Source organism: Octopus bimaculoides, chromosome 3 (genome assembly GCF_046866305.1).
Source record: "Octopus bimaculoides isolate indiv1 chromosome 3, ASM4686630v1, whole genome shotgun sequence".
NCBI classification, from domain to species: Eukaryota; Metazoa; Mollusca; class Cephalopoda; order Octopoda; family Octopodidae; genus Octopus; species Octopus bimaculoides.
The window spans coordinates 6,654,741-6,680,367 of NC_142930.1; the positions used below are offsets into that span (position 1 = coordinate 6,654,741).

The 25,627-nt window shown below is 37.6% G+C and overlaps 2 protein-coding genes across 3 annotated transcripts in view; one reads left to right on the forward strand and one right to left on the reverse strand.

Moving 5' to 3' along the window:
- Nucleotides 1-8,357: 8,357 nt before the first annotated feature.
- LOC106872465 (uncharacterized) lies at nt 8,358-13,623 on the reverse strand. The gene is made up of 2 exons (XM_014919476.3): nt 13,436-13,623; nt 8,358-9,320 (listed from the first exon to the last, which is right to left on the reverse strand). Exon 2 carries the CDS (start codon nt 9,308-9,310, stop codon nt 8,426-8,428), a length of 885 nt encoding a protein of 294 aa, XP_014774962.1. The 5' UTR covers nt 9,311-9,320; nt 13,436-13,623; the 3' UTR covers nt 8,358-8,425.
- An 8,110-nt stretch (nt 13,624-21,733) lies between these two features.
- Nucleotides 21,734-25,627, forward strand: part of LOC106872469 (conserved oligomeric Golgi complex subunit 3) — a 56,697-nt gene continuing 52,803 nt past the window's right edge. For both annotated transcript variants that reach the window (XM_014919477.3, XM_014919479.3), the window contains exons 1-2: nt 21,734-21,941; nt 24,989-25,114. In XM_014919477.3, coding sequence (XP_014774963.1) covers nt 21,780-21,941; nt 24,989-25,114 — 288 coding nt within the window. In that variant the 5' untranslated portion in view covers nt 21,734-21,779. The remainder of the gene's footprint in view (nt 21,942-24,988; nt 25,115-25,627) is intronic.

Below are 25,627 nucleotides of genomic sequence, written 5' to 3' on the forward strand. Positions count from 1 at the left end.
AAACACTCTCTTCACACTAACCGCCAGTAATTTGTCTGTTGGAAACATGGAAGCAACGAGGCCATTACTCTCAAATTGTTATATGAAATAAATTAAAGTGTGAGATTTGGGAAGATATTTCGTTGCTACTTCTAACAGATCGAGTGACCATGTTGAGGCGCTTTTCATTCGATCCACTTTCTCGAAGGGATGGAAAGTGTGATTTCCCCCCCTTCATTAATATAAACATTTATTTACATGAAAGAAAATTACAGGAGAACTTTCTCCTAATTCTTGCAAATCTTTCTGTTAAAACTGTATTGAAACCATTTGTGGGGAATTTTTTTTTCACAGCAACTGGTCGCATACCTCAAGGTTTAACGATACCTACTGAAGCAAGCCAGCACACTCGCAACATTACCGGCGGGATCTTGTTCAAAACGGGGGCACCAACAAGATCCTTACCGCGGGCGATGGCGAGGCTAAGGTGTTGGGAAAGCCAAGCGCCCTCACGGGCATCACCTGATACCTCGGTGAGGCGAACTGCCAACGTGTGATTAATCATGAATCAATGAGAGAACCTCTATGTGATCGCTCGATGCGTCTGGAAAAAGACAAAAATAATCAGACGGGAAGGTCAAAGATGTAATGTTTATAACGTCAACCTTAGCTGAACTGTACACTGTCAACAGCTGAAAATCAAAAGGATTTACTCATCGATCGTCGTATTACATATTGATATTCTTTTCTACTCTAGGCACAAGGCCCGAAATTTTGGGGGAGAGAGCCAATCGATTAGATCAACCCCAGTATGCAACTGATACTTAATTTACTGACCCCGAAAGGATGAGAGGCAAAGTAGACCTTGGCAGAGTTTGAACTCAGAACATAGCTACATATTGATATTATCAATTATTTATCCTGCCATTAATTTATTGGAACAGGCGTGAATGGTAGATTTCTCATTTTAATGCTCTTGATTTTTTAATTTTCCTAACTAATAATAAAAAAAAAAACATTATTCAAAAAGATATAGTGCATCGGCCGGGAATCGAACCCGGGCCGCCCGCGTGGCAGGCGAGCATTCTACCACTGAACCACCGATGCAAGCGACAGCTGTAGTCTTATCGTTGTTATTTATTACTTGAAAATAATTGCTTACGCATCAGAATAATTTTATATTGTTACCACCAAATATTTCCATTCGTTGATATTTCGTATGTTACTAGTTCCACAAAACGTAGTCGGTTGAATACATCCTTATATCTTTTTCATAAAAACTCGCCGGTCGTCACTATGTTTTGCAAGAGACATCTTTTAGAACATTGTCATTTTATAAGATTTCGCAGGCAAATTCTTAACTTAGCATAAACATTTACTTAGATGAAAGAAAATTATCGGAGAACTTTCTTCTAATTCTTCCAAATCTTTCTGCTAAAACTATTGAAACCATTTGTAGGGAAGAAAGAGGGGGAAAAAAGAACAACATCAACAATGCAGCACCAAGCGCTTCAACTGATCGCACACCACAAGGTTCAACGGAAACTACTGACGCAAGCCAGTACGCTCGCAGCATTACCACCTGACACCCTCAGTAAGGCGAAATGCCGACGACGACAAGAACTTCGCGGTTAGTGGTCCAGTCCCTCCGAACGTCTCAAACGCCACAGGTCGGAAGAGATAGTTCACTGTCAGTTCTCAGTACTTCAGGGTTTTCTTCTGTTCTGCTACGGAAGCAGTGACCCTCTTATTTACTGGAGCATCCAAGATGTGGGAGTAAGTAAAAGAGGGTAAGACCATCTGGTCTCTTTCCATCACTTCTGGATAACTCCATCGGCTCCAGAATGGAGGGGATATTAATCCGAGCGAGGGCCTGCTTAATGATTAGGTTTAGCTCGGTGTAACGAACGAAGCGACCAGCATTTAGGCGGCAAGACAGACCGTGAAGATCTGTGGGGTCAAGGGGCCAACCACATTGGTCTTAGTACCCTACAAACGCCAGCTCCCACTTTGAGTGCGATGGAGATGCGAAGTTCCTCTAGACCAGTGGTTCACAATCTTTACACTACCAAGGATCCCTTTGATTTAAATGAGTTTTCCCACGGGCCCCATGATATTGAAAGGCCTGTCAGCTTAACATGCTGACAGACCCCCCAATACTACCAGGAGAACGCGGACCACAGGTCCCGAGAATTTTGCACTAGCTGAAAGTTGGCGACATCTTGAAAATTGATCAGATTGATCAAAGAGAGAGTTGAAAGTGGCACCTGAACGCAGATTGTTCCGTCTATCCTGGGCTGTAACAGGAACTGACAAACCCCGCTCTCGCCACTGTAATAGAGCTTCATCTATCTCCCTGTTGGAGAGGAGAGGATATTGCCTACCTAAGGGGAGCAAGCATGGACGGAGGAAAGAAAACAGGGTAGAGATAGAGACGAGCACTTGTGTATGCGTGTGTGTGTGTGTGTGTGTGTGTGTGTGTGTGTGTGTGTGTGTGTGTGTGTGTGTGTGTGTGTGTGTATACACGCCAGGCTTCTTTCAGTTTCCGCCAACTAAATTCACTCACAAGGCTATGGTCGGCCGAAGCTATAATAGAACTGAACAGAGAGCCATTAAGCTGTGAAGCAAAACTTCAATCTCTTACCACACAGCTTAGCTATGCGGTAAGAGATTGAAGTTTCAAAAAAGCATTTCTTGTTTTCTCTCGTAATCTTAATCACCATATTTTTAAACGTGGAATTACAAAAAATAACCAATAAATCAAGAAAATAAAAGGAAGCAAAAAAGTTAAAACCAAAATAACTTGTTGATGGGATGTAAATAAAAAATTTTAAAGGCTTTTTTTAAAAAAAAAAAGAAGAAAAATTCGTTATAGGAGTCCAAAGAGATTTTTGAAAAAGAAAAAGTTTAAATGGGAAAACTACTACTACTACTACTACTACTACTACTACTACTACTACTACTACTACTACTACTACTACTGCTACTACTACTACTACTACTACTACTACCACCTCGCCCCTACAAATACATGTTTTTTCTTCAGGCAACCCTCAATCAAAATGTCTTTCAATACACTGCACCAAGAATCTCAGAACTCTCTCTACCCCTATTAGCTTTGGTGGGTCCTCAGTTTCATGTTGGGTCACTAATAATAACATCAATGTAGCTGAATGACGCTCTTCGGGCACCGTACGGTGCAAAAGTTTCCAAAGTTTGACTTTGTGTTCAGTGTGAGAAGTGTGAACATCAAGCCTATTCTGTGTTGAGTAACCACAGTAGAAATGTGTCCATAAATCTATACTTTGGTCTTGTGCTCAGGCCATGAGATATTTCGATTGATAGCATCGTTAGAACGTTGGCTAAAATGTCTTGTGGCAATTGCGCCGAGTTTTACTTTCTGAGTTCAAATCCCCCCGATGTTAAAGTGGCCTTTTTTTTCTTCTTCCGAGGTCGATAAGATAAATTACCAGTTAAGAACTGCAGTCGACATACTCAACTGACCCTCACTCGAATTCCTGGCTTTACATCTCCGTTACAAGCAATTATTACCTCCGCCAAAGAAGGAGGTTATGTTTTCATCGGCGTTGGTTTGTCCGTCTGTCTGTGCGCAAAATAACTCAAAAAGTTGTGAACGGTAATGACACAAGGAACAGATGATGAAATTTTGGTAGTGATCCGGGAATTTCTATGGATTCTTGAAGGATTTTTCATTTGTTATATTTACTTTACATGAAATATTACAATGTTACGTTCTTTGATTATCTCCCTTGAAAACACGTTCATCGTTTCAATGTAACCTATGGTGGCGTTGCTGTTTCCAAAGTTTATTTTCGTTTCTCTATTAGTAATTTTACTCACGTATCTATCTTAAAATGAGCTGCTTGGCGGAGGTCTGCGGAGGATGACATGACAAGCCTTGACTATTGGGATCGATTCAAAAAGCTCAGGCTTTGCTCCCTCCATATCATGTGAGCTCTATATCATCTGTATGATGTGGAAAATATTCCATCAACATTGCCCATCTTTAAAATTCGTCCGAGGGTTGGCTCCCGTACCATTCGTCCACTACAGAAATGTTCGTGTCGTATCACCTCAATTGGCCCTGCTCTCTTCAACATCGTGCCAGACACACATAAAGTAGGAAAGTAACTTCACGGCATTCAAACGATACCTAGATGATTACCCCCAACAAATACTAGATAAACCACCCACACCCAAATATGTCTCTGAAAACAATAACCCTCTGCTTGAATGGGCTACGGTTCCCCAGAACTGACTGTGTATCTCTTTCATGTGGTGCTATTAAATTAGACATGGCCTGAGTCAACTTCGGCCGAAATTTATCTAAGTAATCTAATCTATGCTGTAACCTTTTAATCAAAGCATGACAACGTGGGTAGAGGTTGATATCTTAACATTTCTGATGGTCTTAAGTATAAAAATAATTATTAAAGATTATATAGAACTACATTCAGAGTATGTCTATAAGCTATTGTGTTTAGACCTGGTTTCTTTCCTCAAACTGTTCCGTTTTGTAGATGCAATTTTTAATTTTTGATAAAGCATTCTGCAATTAGAAAAATCAAAAATCTTCAACAATCTCGGTCTCATAAGTATCGGATAATGGATTTTCAACTGTGTAAAGAAACTGATCGTAGTTTTGACGGTGACTGTGGTGAAAGCAGAGACAGTGCTGATGATGACGATGGTCGAAATAAGTATGGAAGGAGGTTATGTTTTTGCCGGCGTTGGTTTGGGAAATTGGGCGATTTTCAGCATGCGTGTATATGGGTGGAAGTGAGCTGCTTGTCGGAGGTCTGCGCTCTCTGAATGCTTTTCTAGTTGTTTTTATTGCAATTCTCCCGAGTTTTGACGTTTTCGGTTTCCTGTATCATGTCTTCCTGCCCTTTGGAGAGGCAACACTTTCCACAACATATGCAATGTTTTGAATGTGACCACCAATTGTGTACTTCCAACGAATTCTTGGTTTTAGTGTTATTTTCGAATGCACCAGTCATGATGGGTAGGTAATACACTTATTCTTGAGTCTCTGTGCATGCACTCCACTTCAATTACCTGGTCTTGATACCTTTCAACGTATTCATTTTCTTTCTCTGCAATGTTCTGATTTGCAAGTACTGCTATATCAATGAAGATCCAATTTTTTTCTTTTTGTCTCTTTCCGTAGGAGAATAATATCTGGTCGATTGTATTGCATCTTCTTTCAGTATAGGTTATTATACTCCGCATAAGTTTCACCAGATCGTTTTTCTACGGCTAGCAAAGTTTGGTGTTTTTACCACTTGCCTTACATTCTAACGCATACCTCCTGCACATCTTCCAGTCTAACCATTGTGCAATATCATCATGGCGTCTTCTGTACTCATTATGCTGTTAGAAAAGACGGGAAGTACCAAGGAATTGTTAGATTCTCGGTAGGTTTTTCAGTTCCTCGGTAGCTGGTCAGACTGACGCGACAGGTGTTCTAATAAAAAAAATTCCGAGTATGCATCTCTAGGAAACACATGAGTAGGGAGGAAAATTCCATAAGCTTGATGCCCTACAAAGGGAGGAAGGGTTGAGTACTGTGGTTAGTGCGAAGTCTCAGAGAGGAAACAGAATGAGTCAGAAGGAAGAGATTGCATGAGCTTAAATAGGGGGTGGCAATCAGCAAGGTATTTCTGATGAACAGATGCAGTTGTAGTAATGGTAGAATCGGTAGAGTGAAATGACAACGTGTCTCTAATCGAGACGTTGCACAGGGTGGGGCAGAGAGGATGGGCGTTTTTTGAAAAAAATCTGATTTTTTCTGTTTATGGAGAAAATGGAAAAATAAGAGCGAATATTTATTTTATGAGTGATGAGTATTAAGTCTATAAAATTGTGCATAAAGTATATATATATAACGTGCATTATGTAATCATCGTATTCCAATTTCCTTCACTTTAGTTAATTAGTTGTTTGATAAAATAGTTAATTTATTAGTTGCTTACTTGGTTAATTATATAATTAGTTGCTTACTTAATTAATTTGATGCGTACAAGCTAAATTAATTAGTTGCTCCTAAGCTAAATTAGTTAATTAATTAGTTGCTTGTATAATTAATTGGTTAGTTAATTAGTTGCTTGCTTAATTAATTAATTAGTTGCTTGCTTGCATAATTAGTTAATTAAGTAATCAGTTGCTTACTTGCTTAATAATTTAGTTAACTAATTAGTTTCATGCTTGATTAATCAATTAGGTAAGTAATTTGTGGTTTGTATGCTTAATTAATAAGTTATTTAATTTGTTGCCTGTTTGCTTGCTTGCTTAATTAGTTAGTTAACAAATTAGCTGCATGCGTGCTTAATTAAATAATTGTGGCTTTATTACTTAATCAGTTAGGTAATTAGTTGCTTGCTTGCTTAATTAAAGTGTTTTTTTTTTCTAAACTGTTTTTTTCTCCTCCGTTACTTAGCCCGTCTGTAACGCTTTCATGTGATTAGTTGAAGGGAAAGGCGAAGAGCAAAAGAAAAAGGAGAGAGAAAAAGATGGTAAGGAGAAGAGGGGGAGAGAAAGAGGGGTAGTGCAATGTATTAAGTTTATAAAATTGTACATAAAATATATAAGCTGTATATATAAAGTGCATGAAGTAATCATATTCCAATTGTCTTCACTTTTCAGTGATTAGCAGACGACTGACTATCTTTTGATACAGACACAACACAGACTACGCTTTCAGGTATTTTGGATAAAGTTTTCAGAAATAGCTGAATAAGTTTACCATTAATTCTGTGAAATATTCACGGGCCCCACTAGTTCATCTGAATATTGTAACTACTTATTCATTCAGATGATAAGACTGAGAATATCTAGAAGTATTAATTGACTCAGAAGTAATCTTATTTCAAAATATATATTAAGTGTCCATAATCCTTTCTACTAAAGACACAAAGCCCGAAATTTAGTGGGAGGGGGCGAGTCAATTAGATCGACCCCAGAATGCAACTGGTACTTGATTTATCGATCTCGAAAGGATGAAAAGCAAAGTCGACCTCGGCGGATGCTGAACTCAGAACGCAGCGGCAGTGCGATCCCCTGACCAGACATCGGAAACCGGATATTGTCGTGGTGAATAAAAAAGAAAGAACATGCATGATAATCGACATAGCATGTCCCGTTGACCACAAGATCAATGTGAAAGAAGAGAAAAATAAACAGCTAAGAAGTTAGCGTATTAATATTATTGATAATAATAATAATAATAATAATAATAATAATAATAATAATAATAATAATAATAATATGAATGACGGGGAAGAGGCTCTAAGAGTGGATAGAAGAAACAGGCTTGCAGAAGCACATAGAATACATGCGTCTCGCCTGCTTATTAGGAACAGCGAAGATCATTCGAAAGTTCTTGGATGGTTGAGGTCACGTGAACCCCCCCCCCCCCGCCGATGGTTGAGGTCAAGTAAACCCACCTAAATTCCATCATAGGGGTGAGAAGCAAAGCAGTTTGAAATAATCCATTCTAATATAGGCACAAGGCTTGAAATTTTGGGGAGAGTGATAGTCGATTACATCAACCCCAGTACATAACTGGTACTTATTTTATCGACCCCGAAAAGATGAAAAGCAAAGTCAACCTCGATGGGATTTGAACTCAAAACGTAAGGACGGACGAAATGCCGCTAAGCATTTTTTCCGGCGTGCTAACGATTCTGCCAGCTCACCGCCCTGAATCAGTTCGAAATATTATTAATAATAATAATAATAATTTTCATCGTCGACTAATAAAGCGTCACCCGAGGTGAGCCACCCCTATCGCCCTAGCTACGCTACTGATTTATCTCAGAGAGTTCTGGAGTATTTTTCACGAGAGATGAACGTCCAGGAAAGGTGTTGACCACCTGGTTTATGAAGGGAAAACGAGTCGAGGTGTTGAAAGAAAAACAGAAATATGTGCAATGTCGGTGGCGTGGATAGCCATGTCGGACCGTCTAGGTATATACGTAAAAATATTGCTGTGCCGTCAAGGGTCATAATACTCTCTGAATGAGAAAGGCTGTTTCCATTGGCATAGGTGTATCTTATGACAATAATGGGCCCTCTAATCTATGCCATATCTGATACTCTCAGTAATGGACGCTGTGTACTGGATATAAAACGGACATGTCCAAGCTGGATATAAACGGACATGTTCAAAGGGACATGTCCAAAGGGACATGTCCAAAGGGACATGTCCTAGCTGAATAAGTAATTTTTAAGAAATCAACGAAAATATATTGATAGAGTGTCAGTAATGCACCCTCCCTATCCCTGGGGTCTGGGGAAACAATTGAATTTGTGCCATGTCAAAAGAAATCTAAACTTTTCAATAAAATAAAACTAAATCAATGAAATAAATCAGTCTTTATTTTAACATCTTTGTATACAGTCAGGTAGCAATTAACTGCAAAATCTATTTCACGGCGTGAAGAAATGACTTAATGGACAATGTCATTCTTCGAAAAAAGTCGAGAAATGGTTGGAATAAATTGTTTACCGCTGGAGTTTCGTTAGAAATTAATACAATTTTAAGAAGAGTATCATTTTTGTCTGTAAAATTAGCAAAAGGCCGACGCCTTACGAAAAACCTATGGAAACCATGCATTATCGGGGGATACACTCGAATAAGATGAACACCCAAGCCATTATCAAGTTTACTACTAGCATTTTTACTTCCAGAACCTTGTAGATTATGAGAAATTCTTCTAAATAATCTTGAAGGAAATAAAGACATCCGTTTCACCTGCCCAATTCTGGAATTTTCTGTCGAAGCAGAAATACCATTGGTTTTTCCTAGGGTTTGGTTAGCTGAATTATTTTTGAAAGTGACTCTTTTAACAATGATGGATTGTAGTATTTTATATTTTCGTGATGGTTTCACCTTCAAAGTTCTTTCCGTTTTCAAAACTGTTTTCATTTGCAAAGCTGGTTTCATTTTCAAAGCTGGTTTCATTTTCAAAGCTGGTTTCATTTTCAAAACTGTTTTCATTTTCAAAGCTGGCTTCATTTTCAAAACTGGTTTCATTTTCAAAGTTGGTTTCATTGTCATTTTGTAAACAGGGTATTTTGATGAGTTGACATCAACTCTCAGATTGTGTATATTATTTGTCTGATTCCTTAAAGAAGCTACTGTGTGTTTCATTAATTTTGAACTGGGTGTAGTTGTACTTTTAATGTTAGACTTTATGTTTCCTGCAACTTCCGAATTATGTTTAATTTCTCTTACAAATGTATTACCACCTAATGCCATATACAGTATCATAATAATCTGGAATAGTTTCAAGACTGGCGAAGACATTGCGAAAAACCTGAAAAATAAAAATGCATTTATTATATGATGGCTTGAGCAAGAGTCCAGTAGTTTTATAAATAAATTAGTCGAGCTGTAGAGGTAGGGCTCGTGTTGGTTGTTGTTATTGTGGTGGTGGTGGTGGAAAGTCCTGTAACACTATTATATCGTTGGAGCACCTCTGAAAACAGTACTCATACAGTGTCATTTTCGACCGCATGACTTTCAGTATAGCTGTCTCCCATAAAGTGTATTTTGTCGGCTGAATACGTATGAGTGTGTGTATATCTAATCTCAAAAATGTTCGTATTCATGAGGAAAACTGAAAAAAAGTCCAATTGATAAAAGAAAATCGTATTATAGAAAGCAAAAAATACAAATGAAACGCCTTCAAATGTTCATTTTGTAATTTGACTTAGTCGTTTTAAGTCCGGTTTTGATAACAAGTCAAGGTTGCATGAACCAAAGGAAGCTAATAATATACTGTCGCCATCTGAAAGAACATACACGTCTGCCAATCATGTAATAAATGTTGTTTCTATTATTGGTGGTCTGGGTGGATTTTTGAAATAGCTGTCTCACATAAGTTGGAGTTTCTCCGTTTTCACCTGGATTAAAAAATTTTTTACACCACACACTTCAAAGCACTGGAGAGAAGGGGGAAGCCTATTCTAAAAAATAATAGAAACGACACTTCTTACATGATTGGCTGATGTATATGTTCTTTCAGGTGGCGACAGTACATTATTAGCTTGCTTTGGTTCATGCAACCTTCACTGGTTAACAAAACCGGACTTACAAAGATAAGCCAATTTACAATTTGAACATTTGAAGGAGTTTTGTTTTCTAGTATTTCCGTTCCATATCGTTTTTTTTTTTTAAATACGATTTTCTTAATAATTCTTGGATGCAATGAGTATTTATTTGCTCCGTGATTTCCTATCAAGTGCGTTTTTATTTTCCCCAATTTTCCATATGTATATGAACATTTTTGAGATTAAATTTACACGCACACACACACACACACACACACACACACACACACACACACACACACACACACACACACACACACACACACACACACACACACATTCAGCCGATAAAGTACTGACGCTCTTCGTCGGTTGTATAGCTGTAAGAAATTTTCTATGCTAGCATGAAATCTTGGAACAGACATGATATTCTATCTGTTGTTCATATGTACTGTCACTAGCGGTTCGATAAAAAGAGTAAGATAATGAAAACGGTAAATTCTTACTATTACACTCGTCTCACTTTGAAGGTGTGATTTGTCTGAAGATCAAACGATTTCCAGTGGTTTGGTGGTTAGATTTAATATAAAAAAAAAAACAGGAAAAACAAATTTGGTGGGGGTGAAATCCTCGGAACTTTCATCCCTCCCTTTCCAGGAATCATTGGAAAATGCTTGTTTTTTTTTTTTCGTTGAATGCAGCACATTAGGAGGTCAGGGTACTTGATTCCACGCAAAAAATCCAAGTTTTTTTTTTTCTTGTTTCTTAGTGAAACGCGTGCTGGTGTATCTATCAAAATTTACGGCTCTTCCTCGTTTACGTGTATTTTTTTCTTCGGGAAAGAAAATGTGAGTGGTGTGGCTTTGATTAGAATAGATCCAGAGTTATCAGGAAGTGACTCATGCAGTGTGGGCCTCGAAGGCATCCTCTGCAGCAAATATGAAGTGTAACCTGCAGAATCAGGCAACAAAATTTCAACAGATTGCTGTCATTCCAGGTATTGCTTGAGCTGTACTTTATAGGCATTCCGACTAACATTGCCCTTTTCCGTCAGTTCGGCAAAAAAGGCCCCCTTTTTTTTTTGCTCATGATATGCCCTCCTAGATATACCATATCAATAGGAGCACGCTCTCTTAGTGAAAGTTTCAGCAAGGACGGCCAAAGGTTGTGTAGAGGTTGTAAGCTTCACTAAGGGTTGCCCAATATTTAGCCTCACCTCACACTCAGGTCCTCACACTCCTAAGCGATTGGTCATACTTAGGGAAAGACATGAGCCTATGGTTTAGTACGGTCGTTCTCAACCTTTTCACTACCAAGGACCCCTTTTATTTAAATGAATTTTCCCATGGACCCCTTTTAATGCGCTTATCCTTATGTATGTATGTATGTATGTATATATATATATATATATATATATATGTAAACAATATATGAGTATATGCATATATATGTACATGTATGTACATACCTTCATCTACATGTACATATAGATACATATCTAGGTACATGACGTTGCAAAAGAACATGGACAAAATGATAAACAAGGTACAACAAACAAGCAGGCCACATAGAGAACATCTCCTTCATGAGCATATATATATATATATATATATTGATAGAAAGGAAACAAAAGAAAGAAAGAGACCTCGATATTATGTAAATAGAGGAATTTATCTGTAAAAATATGTGACACTTATTCGGTAGCCATGATAAAACTCCGAGTTTTATCATAGCTAGCGAATAAGTGTCACATATTTTTACAGATATATATATATATATATATGAAATTTTGAATTTAGTTCACAATATGTGTGTGTGTGTATATATATATATATATATATGTGTGTGTGTGTGTGTGTGTGTATGAAATTTTGAATTTAGTTCACCAGTGCTATCTTTGCAGACCACCAGAGGTCCTCGGGCCACACGTTGGGATCCACTGATTTAGTATAAAAGATTATACATATACTTATGTTACACACACACGAACGCACACGCATATACACACACTACACATTCATGTTAATAAGAGACAGGTTCAGCTGGTACATTGGTCCGAGGCCCGAAGAACCAAAACGGGTTGGGAGCTGAATATAATACGGTTTCTTCCTTAAAAAAAAGAAAAAAAATGAAAAATTCACGTAACCATTAAATTTCAAGCGGGGACTCTGAACGCTGTCTTGTTCTTTATCTCTATATCCGTGTCGCTAGATGTGTAACTCTAACTGAACATTTTTAATATTCATTCCTACTCTAGACACAAGGCCCGAAATTTTGGGTGGGAGTGGGGCTAGTTGATGAGATCGATCACAATACGCAACAGGTACTTAATTTATCGACCCCGAAGGATGAAAGGCAAAGTCAACCTCGACAGAATTTGAACTCAGAATGTAAAAGCAGACGAAATACCACTAAACATTTCGCCCATTTCTTATTTCGTTATTGCCCACAAGGGGCTACACACAGAGGGGACAAAGAGGGACAGACAAACGGATTAAGTCGATTATATTGACTCCAGTGCATAACTGGTACTTATTTAATCGACCCCGAAAGGATGAAAGGCAAAGTCGACCTCGGCGGAATTTGAACCCAGAACGTAGCGGCAGACGAAATACCGCTAAGCATTTCGCCCGGCGTGCTAACGTTTCTGCCAGCTCGCCGCCTTTGAACACTTTAGATATCGTAACACTGCTTTATATTTTAGGGATTCTAATTGATCCATTGGAAGCGCAATGGCCCAGTGGTTAGGGCAGCGGACTCGCGGTCGGAGGATCGCAGTTTCGAATCCCAGACCGGGCATTGTGAGTGTTTATTGAGCGAAAACACCTAAAGCTCCACGAGGCTCTGGCAGTGGGTGGTGGTGACCCCTGTTGTACTCTTACGCCCCAGCTTTCTCTCACTCTTTCTTCCTGTTTCATGAATAACGCTACGATGGACTGGCGTCCTGTCCAGCTAGGGGGGAATACATACGCCATAGCAACCGGGAAACCGGGCCCATGAGCCTGGCTAGGCTTTAGAAGGGCGCATAAATAAATAAAAATTGATCCATTAATTTTACAAATAAGGCGAATAATGATGGAAATTAGAATAATGGTTTGAAAATGTACAAAGTATGAAATGTGAAAATTTAAATAATCTTTGACGGTGTTTTGAAATAGATATCACAACCTGGCGAGGAAGAAATAGGGAGGGTAATTAGAATTTGTTCCCCTTAATATATGTGAGTGTGTAAAGTATTCTTGTGTTTCATGAAACATAATTTACAACTCTTTTTTACCAAATTTTACTTAATTTTTTTACATCTTTGTTCCTTTAAAAGGGAAGCGATAACTTTTCAAAAGTTCTTTTAATCTTTTACTCATTAATTCCATTTACCTACCTTCTTTTCAAATGTCACAGTTATTTTTGTATTGGGTTATCAGATCAAGTTGTTATAAGTTATTGAAATAGAATACACATTTTCGTTATTTAAGTTATGGTTTGAATGATATTTTCGCAGCGCTTCTCCTTGTTCGTTTTAATTTAAGAATTGGTCTCGTGCTACGAAAACAGCGTTGACTGACAAGGCGAGAACGCATCTAACTGTCATTTTTAGGCATTGTAAGAATCGAAAGACATATCGTTACGAGCTAACGTGGGAACCGCTAAGTGGTCGTTTTCCCTGCTAAGAATAGCAGCCTAATCTTTCACATAACACAACCTAACGTCTTAGAAAATAGCTCATTGGATGATATTGTTTTGGGTGCTCTGTACTTGAGAACAGTACGGGACAGTCACGACTGTGCACAATTAATCATAAGTTAATCAAGGTTGACCTGCAAAAATATTGTCAAAGCGTCGATGAAAAACTTCGATCTTAACATTTGTATGACTTCTTTTATCAGTTTTACTCAAAGAGAGAAGTTGTTGACTGAATGGATTCCAGTACATATATGTTAATTATTTTATTAGTCCTAGAAGGATGAAAAGCTAAACTTATACTAGCGGGATTTGAGCTGAGACTGTAATGGTTATAACTATTGTTTTCTTACATAAACATAAAATCTCAACTAGCAGTCATTCATATTGACCTCAGTAAAGAGTAAAACCCCCGCTTCGGCCATGAATGACTATGGGATACATCTAGAAAGTCCTCTTTTGTGTCACAAGTCTGGGCAAGGTTATTTATGGAAGACCAGCAGTCACCCATGCATACCAGCCTCCCCTCTCCATACCACTGATGTTATCCAAGGGAAAGGCAAAGGGGCCGATACAGCTTGGCACCAGTGACGTCGCAGCTCATTTCTACAGCTCAGTGAACTGGAGCAACGTGAAATAAAGTGTCTTGCTCAAGAACACAACTCAACACAACACAACACAGCACAGCACAAGCCCGGGCCCGTGATTGTGAGCCCAATGCTCTAACCACTAGGCCATGCGTTTTCACCTATTGACCTCAGAACTTCACTGGTATATATTCTGTCGACTACAGAAAGATTAAAGGCAAAGTTGATCTCGATGAGATTTGAAATCAGAACGTAAAAAAGCCGGAAGAGTTAAAATTAATTGTTACTAAGCATTTAGCTCGGCACCCTATTCAACCATTAGACCAAACCCAGTCCAATATTTCATTTTAGTAAGGTGGTGAGCCGGCAGAATTGTTAACATGCCGGGAAAAAGCCTAGCAGCATTTCGTCCGTCTTTACGTTCTGAGATCAAATTCCACCGAGATCGACTTTACCATTCATCCTTTGTTTATAAAATAAGTACCAGTTGAACACTGGAGTCGATGTAATCGACTAATCTACTTCTCGAACTTGCTGGCATTGTGCTAAAATTTGAAACAAATATTTCACTTCAGTCCTCTTCTCTTCGTGTTCAAATCCAACCGAAGTCGTTATCCATCCAAAGTCAATAAAATAAATATCAGCTGATATAGTGAATCAATTCAAACAACTATGTCTATATTTTAAAACTTTGGAACTCTGCCTTTGGGAGAAATCACTATCATCTATCAATAAAAAAGGGTTGAGTTACGGAAATGGCTTGTTGGAGTGGTTCTCCAACTAACAACTAAAGGCTCCCGTCCAAAGATTATTGGTAAATTTCCCCACTTTCCTCATTTTATTAATAGGAAAACGAAATAGAGTCTGCATTCGTACAACTCTTTCCCTATTACGGTATTGGACAAGTTTAAATCCTCCCTAGTTTTCCTAAAAGCATTGTAATTTGCCCACCTACGTTCAATCCTCACAACCTCGCTCCATTAGAAACACTACTTTGCAGTATTAGATCCCACTTTGCATGCCATCTCTTGAGGATTCGTAAAATGACAAGTATATAATGAAGTTGAGTCAATCAATTATACCTCTCTATTGTCATTAAAATTATCCATCAAACTCTAAAGTACATTTTTTCAGAATCCGAGTAGTCTTATTAGAGTAAGAGAATTTATATGTAGTGTTATAAGAGACGGTTAAAATTATTTTAGAAAACTGGTAAAATGCAACTTTAGCATAACGGAATGAAAACATTAATTATATATTTAACCTGAAGATACTTAAAAATAAGGTTAATGTGTTAAACTGTACTTTTGTTTTCATTCTGGTTCCATTCCTTTATTTCTATCTCTACAAAGTTCAAACGAGGCCTACAAAGAAGTACCATTTTAACATGTGAGACGGCTGCTGCTGTACACACAAACATTCTTAGCCCGCATAAAAAAAAAAGGGTCACTCAACTGATTGGCATAAAGTCACTCACATTCATGCTCCAGCCTCTGACCGAAAGACGTGCTCCAGTCTCGTCTTTCTGCTTTTCTAACATCACTTTAACGATTTCTACTCCTCAGAATTGAGTGAGCTCATGTTAATTTTGCTTTGATAGTCTTGAACATCCCGTCTCTCCTCTTCTCATCACTCTTGTTGTGTTCCAATCTTCCAGGCCATGCACTTTCCTCTAAATCCAGTCCTCTGGAATTCCCTTCAGGCTCGTGTCGTTCCCGTAAGTATTGACTTGCAGTTCAAGTAACAATAAGTCAGTGGTGGAGTGTTGAACCAATTCATCTTCAGGAAACTCGAATGCTTCGTCAATGTCAAACTCTCCCCAGATCCCTCGACCAAGCTGCTTTGCCAAAACGGTTTGGTGGGGGTGGGGTGGCTTAAGTCTGCGCAAGCGCTCGTCTTCATCTGTTCCCTGTTCTCTTTCCTCCAGCCACGCTTGCTCCACTTTGGTAGGCAACATCCTCTCCTCTCCAATATGGACTAATTCCAACAGCGAGATGGATGAAGTCCTATCCCAATGGAGAGAGAGCTAGGTTTGTCAGTTCTGGTTACAGTAGAGGATAGACGGAAACAGACTATGGGACAATCTGCGTTCAGGTGCCACTTTCAACTCTCTCTTTGATCAATCTGATCAATTTTCAAGGTATCGCCTACTTTCAGCTAGTGCAAAATTCTCGGGGGACTGAATTGATGCCCTGCTTGTGGCCAACATTCGAAGTCTACTCAGTCTAGATGAACTCTGCATCTCCGTCGCACTCAGAGTGGAAGCTGACGTCTGTAGGAGACTAAAACGCCGCCGTGGTAGGTCCCTCGACCCCACAGATCTTCACGATCTGTCTTGCCGCTTCGTTCGTTACACCGATCTAAACCTAATCATTTAGCGGACCCTGGCTCGGATTAATATGCTCTCAGTTCTGGAGTCGTCGTCGGGATTATCCGAAAGTGATGGAAAGAGACCAGACGGTCTTACCTTCTGTCCCTGGATTAGAGGTAGGTGCCTCATTTGGGACGCCACAGTCTGCACCCCCTTTTTCTCCCTCCCACATCCTGGATGCTGCAGTTAACGTGAGGGTCACTGCTTCCGTAACTGAACGGAAGAAAATCCTGAAGTATCGAGACCTGACTGAACTATCTCTTCCGACCTGTGGCATCTGAGACGTTCAGAGGGACTGGGCCACTAACCGCCAAGTTCTTCTCAACGTTGGCAGTTCGCCTCACCAAGGTGTCAAGTGATGCCCGCGAGGGCGCTTAGCTTCGCCGTCGCCTGGGGTAATACTGCGAGCGTGCTGGCTTGCTTCAGTAGGTTCCATTAAACCTTGTGGTGTGTGACCGGTTGCTGTGATTAAAAAAAATTCCCCACAAATGGTTTCAATACAGTTTTAACTGGGAGATTTGGAAGAATTAGTTGAAAGTTCTCCGGTAATTTTGTTTCATGTAAACAAACGTTTATATTAATCTAAAAATTTATTATTAACTTGAAGGCGGCTAACTGGCAAAATCGTTAGCACGCAGGGCAAAATGCTAGGCTGCATTTCGTCCGTCTTTACGTTCTGCCGAGGTTGAATTTGTCTCTCATTCTTTTGGGGTCGACAAAATAAATACCAGTTGAGCAATGGAGTCAGTGTAATCGACTTATCCAATCCTCCGAAATTACTGGCCTTGTGTCAAAATTGGAAATCACTATTAGCATCTAAGGTAGTGGTTTAAAAAGAGATTTGTATTTAAAGGGAGATAACTTTATTACTAACAATAAATCTGAACGAGGTATAAACAGTAGCTGCACAACTATATACTTCACAACTTTATTACTCCAATACTGAAAAAATAATATAATACAGTGTGTGTAACAATAGATAAATATACATTTCTATCTATAAATTTAGTCTTACTGTGAAATTAGCTTGTGAGAACCATTTCTTCAGCAGCTTGAATTGCGGACCAAACCGACTGGACTGCATCCAAAGCGGAGAAAGGTGGAGGATATTCAACTGATTTGCTTTTAATCACTAATAGACACGCCTCAGTGTCTGACCCTCAGACACGCTGTCTCCTTTCTCTGTCATCTCTAGCGCTACTGTAATGGTCACTTTTCTTCAGAGCTGGTTGATGTTGTACCTCTTCTCAAGCACCTCTATTTCATTTGTCTTTCTATTTCTCATCAACCTTGTTGTGTCACCCGAGTCCTCACTTAACGACCATACCCAGGTCTTCCCAGAACGTTGATCCTGTGGGATTTTCTTTCTGCTCATGTCTTTCTTGTCGGTGTTGACCTGATCTATAACACTTTAAACAGAATATTAACAGCCGGTCCCGAAGGGTTTTGAAAGGTCATGGGCATGACCCTTTCCCTAGATGCAGCATGACTCATCAGGTCTCGGATACTTTCCCTATCCAGAATGCTGAGATACAGGGACGCGGGAGTCCCACACCAACGGGTTGTGGATCATTTGGTACTGGGCCTTACAGAAAGAATAAATAAATAATTTTTTTCGATTTACTAGACTATCGCAGGGTTCAGGGTATTTTTGCATTATATGTGTATTATAAGTATATTATCTCATGTAATAAGTAAAAAATATATTATGTTGCTTTTCGTCTTTTGTTATGTATGTGATCTCCTGATCTGTGGAAAAATTGTCTTGCATGAAAGCATTCGTGCTTCAAAAATGGTTGGGGAAAACATTAAAGCATACAGTAGTAGAGGCAAACATTAAAATATAGACAAGACTGTTCTAGGCTTAACTCATTCATATGATGATGGGAAATCGGATTACACAACAACGATTTTGAAGTTTCAGTCATCACCTTATATATCGAAAGGCCCTGATGGAGTTTTAATTTCATGCTGAGACTGAATATATGTATATACTTATGCTTTCAACAAGTAGTTAATATAACTTTCGAAGCTAGTGTAATTCGCCTTGTTATTTATGTATTTATTTACGCAATAAAGCAGCAGATTGACAGAATTGTTAGTGTCGAACCGCTATGTTTCCGATCCTGCTGAGGTCAGTTTTGCCTTTTATCCTTTTGGTGTAAAATCACAGTCAAGTATTGGAGTCATTAATTGCTGGCCTCGTGCCTATATAAGAAACCATTATTTGCACATTTGAACCCATAAAATGCATACAGTACGGAAAAATATTAATTTCAAGTATGATCAAAGAAATAACCAGCTGGAGGAGGCGTCCTCCTGGGGTTAAAATAGCAGTAACGTCTGTTCTTATAGAACACCCACATTTAGGAGGCGATAAACAATTACTGCTTTCGTGTCTAATAGGCATGTTCTTAACAAGCTAGTTTGCTAAAATAAATGTTGAACCGAAAATAATTCTGTTTTCACTTTTCTTCAGATTTATTCAAAATGGTTTGTAAATAAATATAGAGTTATATTTTAAATTTGTTCTCTATTGAGTTATGTCCCCTGAAATAGTTTATTGCCAAAAAAATTCCTGATTAAAACCAAATGGTCAAGAAGCATGAATGTGTTGAATTCCGTTAAGTGGATTAAATAGAAACAGTGTGTTAGCAAACTCCACTGAAAAAAATTCGTATGTGAATTGTATAGTCGATTAAATCAATCCCGGCAGATGCCTGATATTTATTTTGTTGGTACTAAAAATGATGAAAAGCAATACCGACTCGGACAAGGTTTTAACTTAGAACAGACAAAGAAGAAAATAAATTCTTCGTGAAGTTAGTTGAAAGATGTTTCAACTAACCTCACGATTACAAGAACTCCAGCAAATGTAGTAGCACCTTTGCTGAACAGTTTTACAGTCGGTCATTTGTATATCATTTCGTTACTTTTTCGCTCTTTGCACTATTGTATGGTATGAATGTTGTAATTACATGGATTTTTGTCATCTATGCTTGTGTGATATGTTCATCTCATTAAGTTTAATGGTTGATTGTATTTGATATTATCTTGGAGTTGCGGCTAACTAGCAGAATCGTTAGCACGCAGTGCAAAATGCTTAACTGCATTAAGTCTATCTGTACGTTCTGAGTTCAAATACCGCCGAAGTCGACGTTGCTTTACATCCTTTCTGGGTCGATAAAGTAAATACCAGTCATATACTGCAGTCGATGTAGGTTTTCTTTAAATTCTGTTTACATGTATGGTGATCAAAAGCGTTCCAACTGTGACATCGCTGTATTTTTTATGACATAGTGTAACCATAACTGCATCATCCCATGCGTCTTTTTCTTCTGGGTTTTTTTTCCGTAGCAATCATTATAATCGTTTACCATATGAAAATCTCTGCATCTTTCCTAAAAACTGTAGTATGACGAGACTGGCTGCTAATTTCGGGTGTAGTCTAAGGGAGATAATTCTTATTTTGAAAGTAACTTTATGAATGAAATTTTTCAGGCATTACCTCAGCCAAAGAGGTGTGACAGTTGGAAACACACACACACGCGAAATAAAAGCAGTGAACAATTGTTTTTCAATGTCGCATATCCTAATCGAGTTCGACTTTATCATCCTTTTAGATTCGATAAAATACATATCAGAAATATATTGACGTTAACTCAATAGATACTTCCAACTAATTTGTACTTTAGTCGAAAGAAAACAATCTAATAAATCTTCAACATAGTAAAATATTAGTCCCCTTTGAAATGTCATTTACTTCTCTCTCTCTCTCTCTCACCTTCCAGATATCCATCCTAATTTTAGAAGCACTACAGTGTATCCCATCTCGAAATCAGCAACAACCTTAGGGACCTTGCCAGCTATCAACCCATCACCTTCAATTCTGCCATCTTGAAAATAATGGAGACAGTCATAAAAAGTCACTGCCTTGAAACACCTTTCCTCACCTCTTCTGCTCTGACCAGTTCACTTTCCGGGTTATCAGACCATATAAAAACTTATCCTTCTCCATCACACCTTCTACTCTGGAGAATGTCAGCAAATGCATTGTCTGTCGCCCTTAGCATCAGTAAACCCTTCAACTTGTTTAATATGACATTCTGCAAATCAAGTTACTCACATATGAATTTTATCTATTACTCATCTCTTGGCTTAAAAGATCCTCCAGAAGTATGTCTCTCCCAGTGTGTAGTTCTTGTTGCTAGTATTTATTAAAAGACCAACATAGAAAACATTATTTGCAGTAATAAAATCTGTATTTCCAGTATTTCGCAAAAGCATGTTTGGCCATTGGGAAACATCGCCTTACTTGGAAACAAGCAAGGGTTAGTAACAGGAAGGGCCATAGAAAAATCTGCTTGAGTAAACTTCATCCGGCCAATGTAGGTATGGAAAGTTGGTGTTAAAATGATGATGGTTACCATCATTTACTTCAATGGACCAACACTAACCAACAAATTTGGGATAGAATTTTTTTTTTCAAAGATACTATTGAAAAACCCCTTCTAAAATGTTACAGCATTTGTTTCAAATCTCTTAATACTATCCAAATGAAACGCTTGAGGTAGAAACATAGTCACATGAATGTCATTTATCAAAGCAAAATTTACAACTGCCAATGCTTCGTGCTCTTTCCTCCATATGGACGACCCGATAAATGTTACAAAAGTTATTGTTTACCAAAGTAACACTAGGTAAAACTAGTGTAATTGACAAACATAAAGCTAACTCAGAAAGAAAGTAGGGGTGTAGGAAATACTAACGTATTCAACAATTTAGATAATTTATAGAGATCGGAATATGTTAGCAAAATTTTAATTCCTGAGCATCTTTTTAAAACTAGGATTATTCTTTTAATATATTTTTATAACTTTTCTTAAAAGTCTAGCTTTAAAATGTAATTATTATTAGGTAATATTGTTTTGAACATAGCTTTTCTAACGCAGGGATTGACAAATACGATCATAAAAGCAGTAGTGCTGATAATCCAGGATATTAATTCATCAGCGTATACTTTATAATTGACACCGTAATCGACGTGGCATGCGAAGCTGGGGCGATCAGTTTATAAAAATGTCAAAATGGCGGATATGCCGACAAAGTTCCTCGATCAGAAGTCATTAAGAGAACGATTAAGTCAGTGGGATGCTAATGTTGAGCCCAGAGCCTACCTGACAGATAAACAGAGGGATATACTTATAGAACTGTCCAGTCAGATACAACACAGGCGTCTTCCTGTGGAGGTAGGACAAGAGTCACTCTCATAAAGCCATGTAAACACTAATGACATTTCATATCCTAGGAAATTTTTTTAATATAACTGATGCTGTGTTTAGTTTGAGACAAATATTCAGAATATTTTAAGATGAATTAAACTGACCTCATTTAGACATTTAAATTAACTATTTAATAAAGGATTTCTATTTATCTGACTTTGTTTACGTATAACGTTCAGATCATTGTATCAAAATTATGTTTTATAAAATTTTTATTTCTCGTTAAAATACCAAATTTAGTGAATGATTGTAAAGTCAGTGTGGATTTTTCATTGAACAAGTTTATTCTTCCTTATACACCTCGTTCAGGCGTTCCTCATGTATAACATCAATACCACCTTACTATTTCGTTCTACTTTTTCTGGGTGTTGCGATTGTTATTACAGGAAGTATACCTGCAAATACGTAAATAGGTTTTAAGGCGGCGAGCTGGCAGAATCGTTAGCAGCATGTCGTCTATCTTAACATTCTGAGTTCAAGTTCCACCGAGGTTGACATGCCTTTTATTCTTTTGGCGTCGATAAAATAAGTTCTAGCTGAGTATTGGGGTCGATGTAAGTGACTTACTTCCATCCACGAAATTGCTAGCCTTGTGCCAAAATTCGAAACCAATATTTACACATGTTGTTCGTCTCAGGCCAATTTTGAGTAAGTCGACCTATGAGCAAAGGCGTTCCACTCACGACCATCCTACCTTTATTAAGACAGACCTTGAGGAGTTTCGGTAGTTATTTATATAGCCAGTCGAACGATCACATAAAACCTCCCTCGTAAGCTCGTTTTACACTAGAGCACAGCGTGCATGTTGTTGTTTTTTAAAGTTTCTGAGATACTGTGTAATTGTCATCTAAGAAATACAAATCTTTTAAGATTTGTGGTTATATTATAACGATTGGTTTAAAACGAATTAACTCCAGAAAGAGGGACGATGCCTATAACTATTATAGGTCTTCTGGGACTAATGAGGTCGATGTTCAGTTTGAACTTTCGATGTCGTTAACCAGACAGAACTTCCCTAATTTGATTACAGTGATGCTTCTATTTAAAAAAAAAAAAAAATCCATACTTAAAAGAAAAGTATAGTATAGACTAATGAACTACCACAATTGTTATCTTCTCTATATTGATGTTAGATATAATGCAGGTTGTTAACCTGTTATTTTTTGTAACAGGTATATCTGACCGAATTACCTCAGCAGTGGCGAAATTTCGACTTAACTAGGTCAAGGGTCTTGGATTTTAATCCGCTGCTGGTCTTGCATCTATTGTGTATTTCAGACAAATGCACACAAATCTATATACCTCTGTTCATGCAGCTACCTGGAATAGAAACCAAATTTTCTGGGAATGTTGCATTACATAGATTGGTGCTATGTTTAAGAAGAAATTCGATGCAGTGGAACTGGAACCAAAGAGATATTCTATTTATTTTTGATAGTTCCACTATACATTACTGGTGGTGCAGAATGGGAAGCAAAACCCTTGTACCTGAAATCTACTCTATTTTAATTCATAGATGTTATTGAGTTTATTTACACTGATAATACTCACCAAACTGCATGAAATCTTAATTTTATCCTTTTTATCTAATAACTGGATATCAGAATAGAAGTCAAGTAATTGACTATTTTTTTCTTTTTTGACATGAAATTCATAAACAAACGCCCTGATTACATTATATATTACTGCTATGAATTTTAATAACACATTTAAGATAAAAGGTCTAGTCACACATTTTAAGATTTGAACCACACACACACACACTTGTTTTTCCAACCTGGTACATATTGGTGGGTTTGCAGTACAATATACTGGCTCCTCTTTTTGACACTATATTACCATGCTTCAAGGATGGTTGTGTGAATTAGCAAGAAGCTGAAGCAGTTAACTTTTTATCATTTTAAAAATCAATTAAGCATCAAATAAATATTTAATATATATTTTTATTAAATTACTTGAAGTAATTTATTTTATACACTGTATACTCTTATTAAGTACATTTGTCACTATTAATCTACCTTTATACTTGCAGCTTCATTCATTATCAATGAATTTACTTCTTATCACAGGAGTAATTGAGCCTCCTTAGTCAATGATGACCATATGTCTGCACATTTATGTGCAGGTCTTGATAAGTGTTTTTTGAAGGGTGGTTGTAAAGACTAGCAGTTATCTATGCATGCAAGCATCCTCTCTTCATATCATCAATGTTTATGCAAGGGAAAGGGTGCCAACTTTAGCCAATATAGCTTGGTGCCATTATCACGACAGATATTCTTATAGAAAGCAAAGAGCAAGAACAGATGCCACTAGGTATCTTACCTGATCCCCTAACAGTTACTGAATTAGTATGTTATTATGAATCTTGATAATATAAAAGGCAAAGTTGACTTTGGGGAGTTGGGACAAATATTGTACAGCATTCTATCCAACATTCAAATGATTCAGCCAATTCACCATCTTGTAGGAGTAGTAGCTCTATCAAATATAGTAGTAGCTCTATCAAATATTCCTATTAAAGATAAACATTTTGAGAATTAGGCATACATGTAAGCACACACACACACACACACACACTCTTCTTTTTCTCTCTTACTTCCCTTCTCATATAAGTGACCACTTATCTGCTGGTACATAAGCATAGGGTTCATTCACGGGCAGATTTGAAACAGACCTAGAAGAAAGAGGGCATAATTTTGGTGACATTGTGAATAGTGATGAAAGGACTGATTGAGTGTTCAACCAACTGATTAAACAAGTGATCAATTAATTGGGTGGTTAAATAGCTAACCAACTGACTAACAATAAAGAAGTGAAATTGAACCAGTGCATGTTTATTATTATTGGTGTAAAGACCCTCCCAAGATATAACAAGATCTTAGGAATTATTTGCTTGTTGTTTACTCATAATCTCTTATTAAAATTTATATTCATATTTTTTTTCTAGCAGTGCTCCAGCTAAGCTGGAGCCTTAAGCATTCAAATAAGTAAATATCTATGAAATTTTGTTACAGCTGCCTCTAGATGATGTCCCAACTGCTCACCTCTCTGCCAGAGATGACCAGGCAACACAGTTACCAGGTTCTATAATTTCACCTAAAGTTTCAGAACTAGAAGAGAAAATTGAAAATGCCCAACAAGTATGTCTATAAGTTGTTTTGACTTCTGTGAAATGATTAAAAATTAAACCAAATAATTTTTCTTTTTTTTTTTGAAAGTTTGGGAATATCTGTATTAGAAGAGAGCTAAATAACTGAAAGATTCCACTGTACAGATTGATTGAAATTAACATTGTAAATGAATGGAGAGTATATTAGTAGAAAAATTACTATTGGGAATATTGAACGAAAACTAAACATCCAGATGATTTATAAACAAAGTGAACAAGAGAAATGTTACGTGTTGATTTTATGCACATTTTCAGGGAACATTTTCTTGATATCAAATCTATTTTCAATGTTTTTGATCATGAAGTTTACTGTATCGGGGCTGAGTTGGAATTAAACAACAACAACAGCAACATATCAATGTGATCGCAGATCATTTAAAGAAACTTTATGAAATGAATTATTGATTTTATTTCTTGACCAGATAGAATTTACATTTTTACAAGTTTATTTGAGAAAATTTAATCAACAAATGTAATGAATGTT

What these genes read in the sequence shown, in the direction of transcription:
- LOC106872465 (XM_014919476.3), bottom strand. Translation starts at nt 9,310, where the DNA reads ATGTCTTCGCCAGTCTTGAAACTATTCCAGATTATTATGATACTGTAT.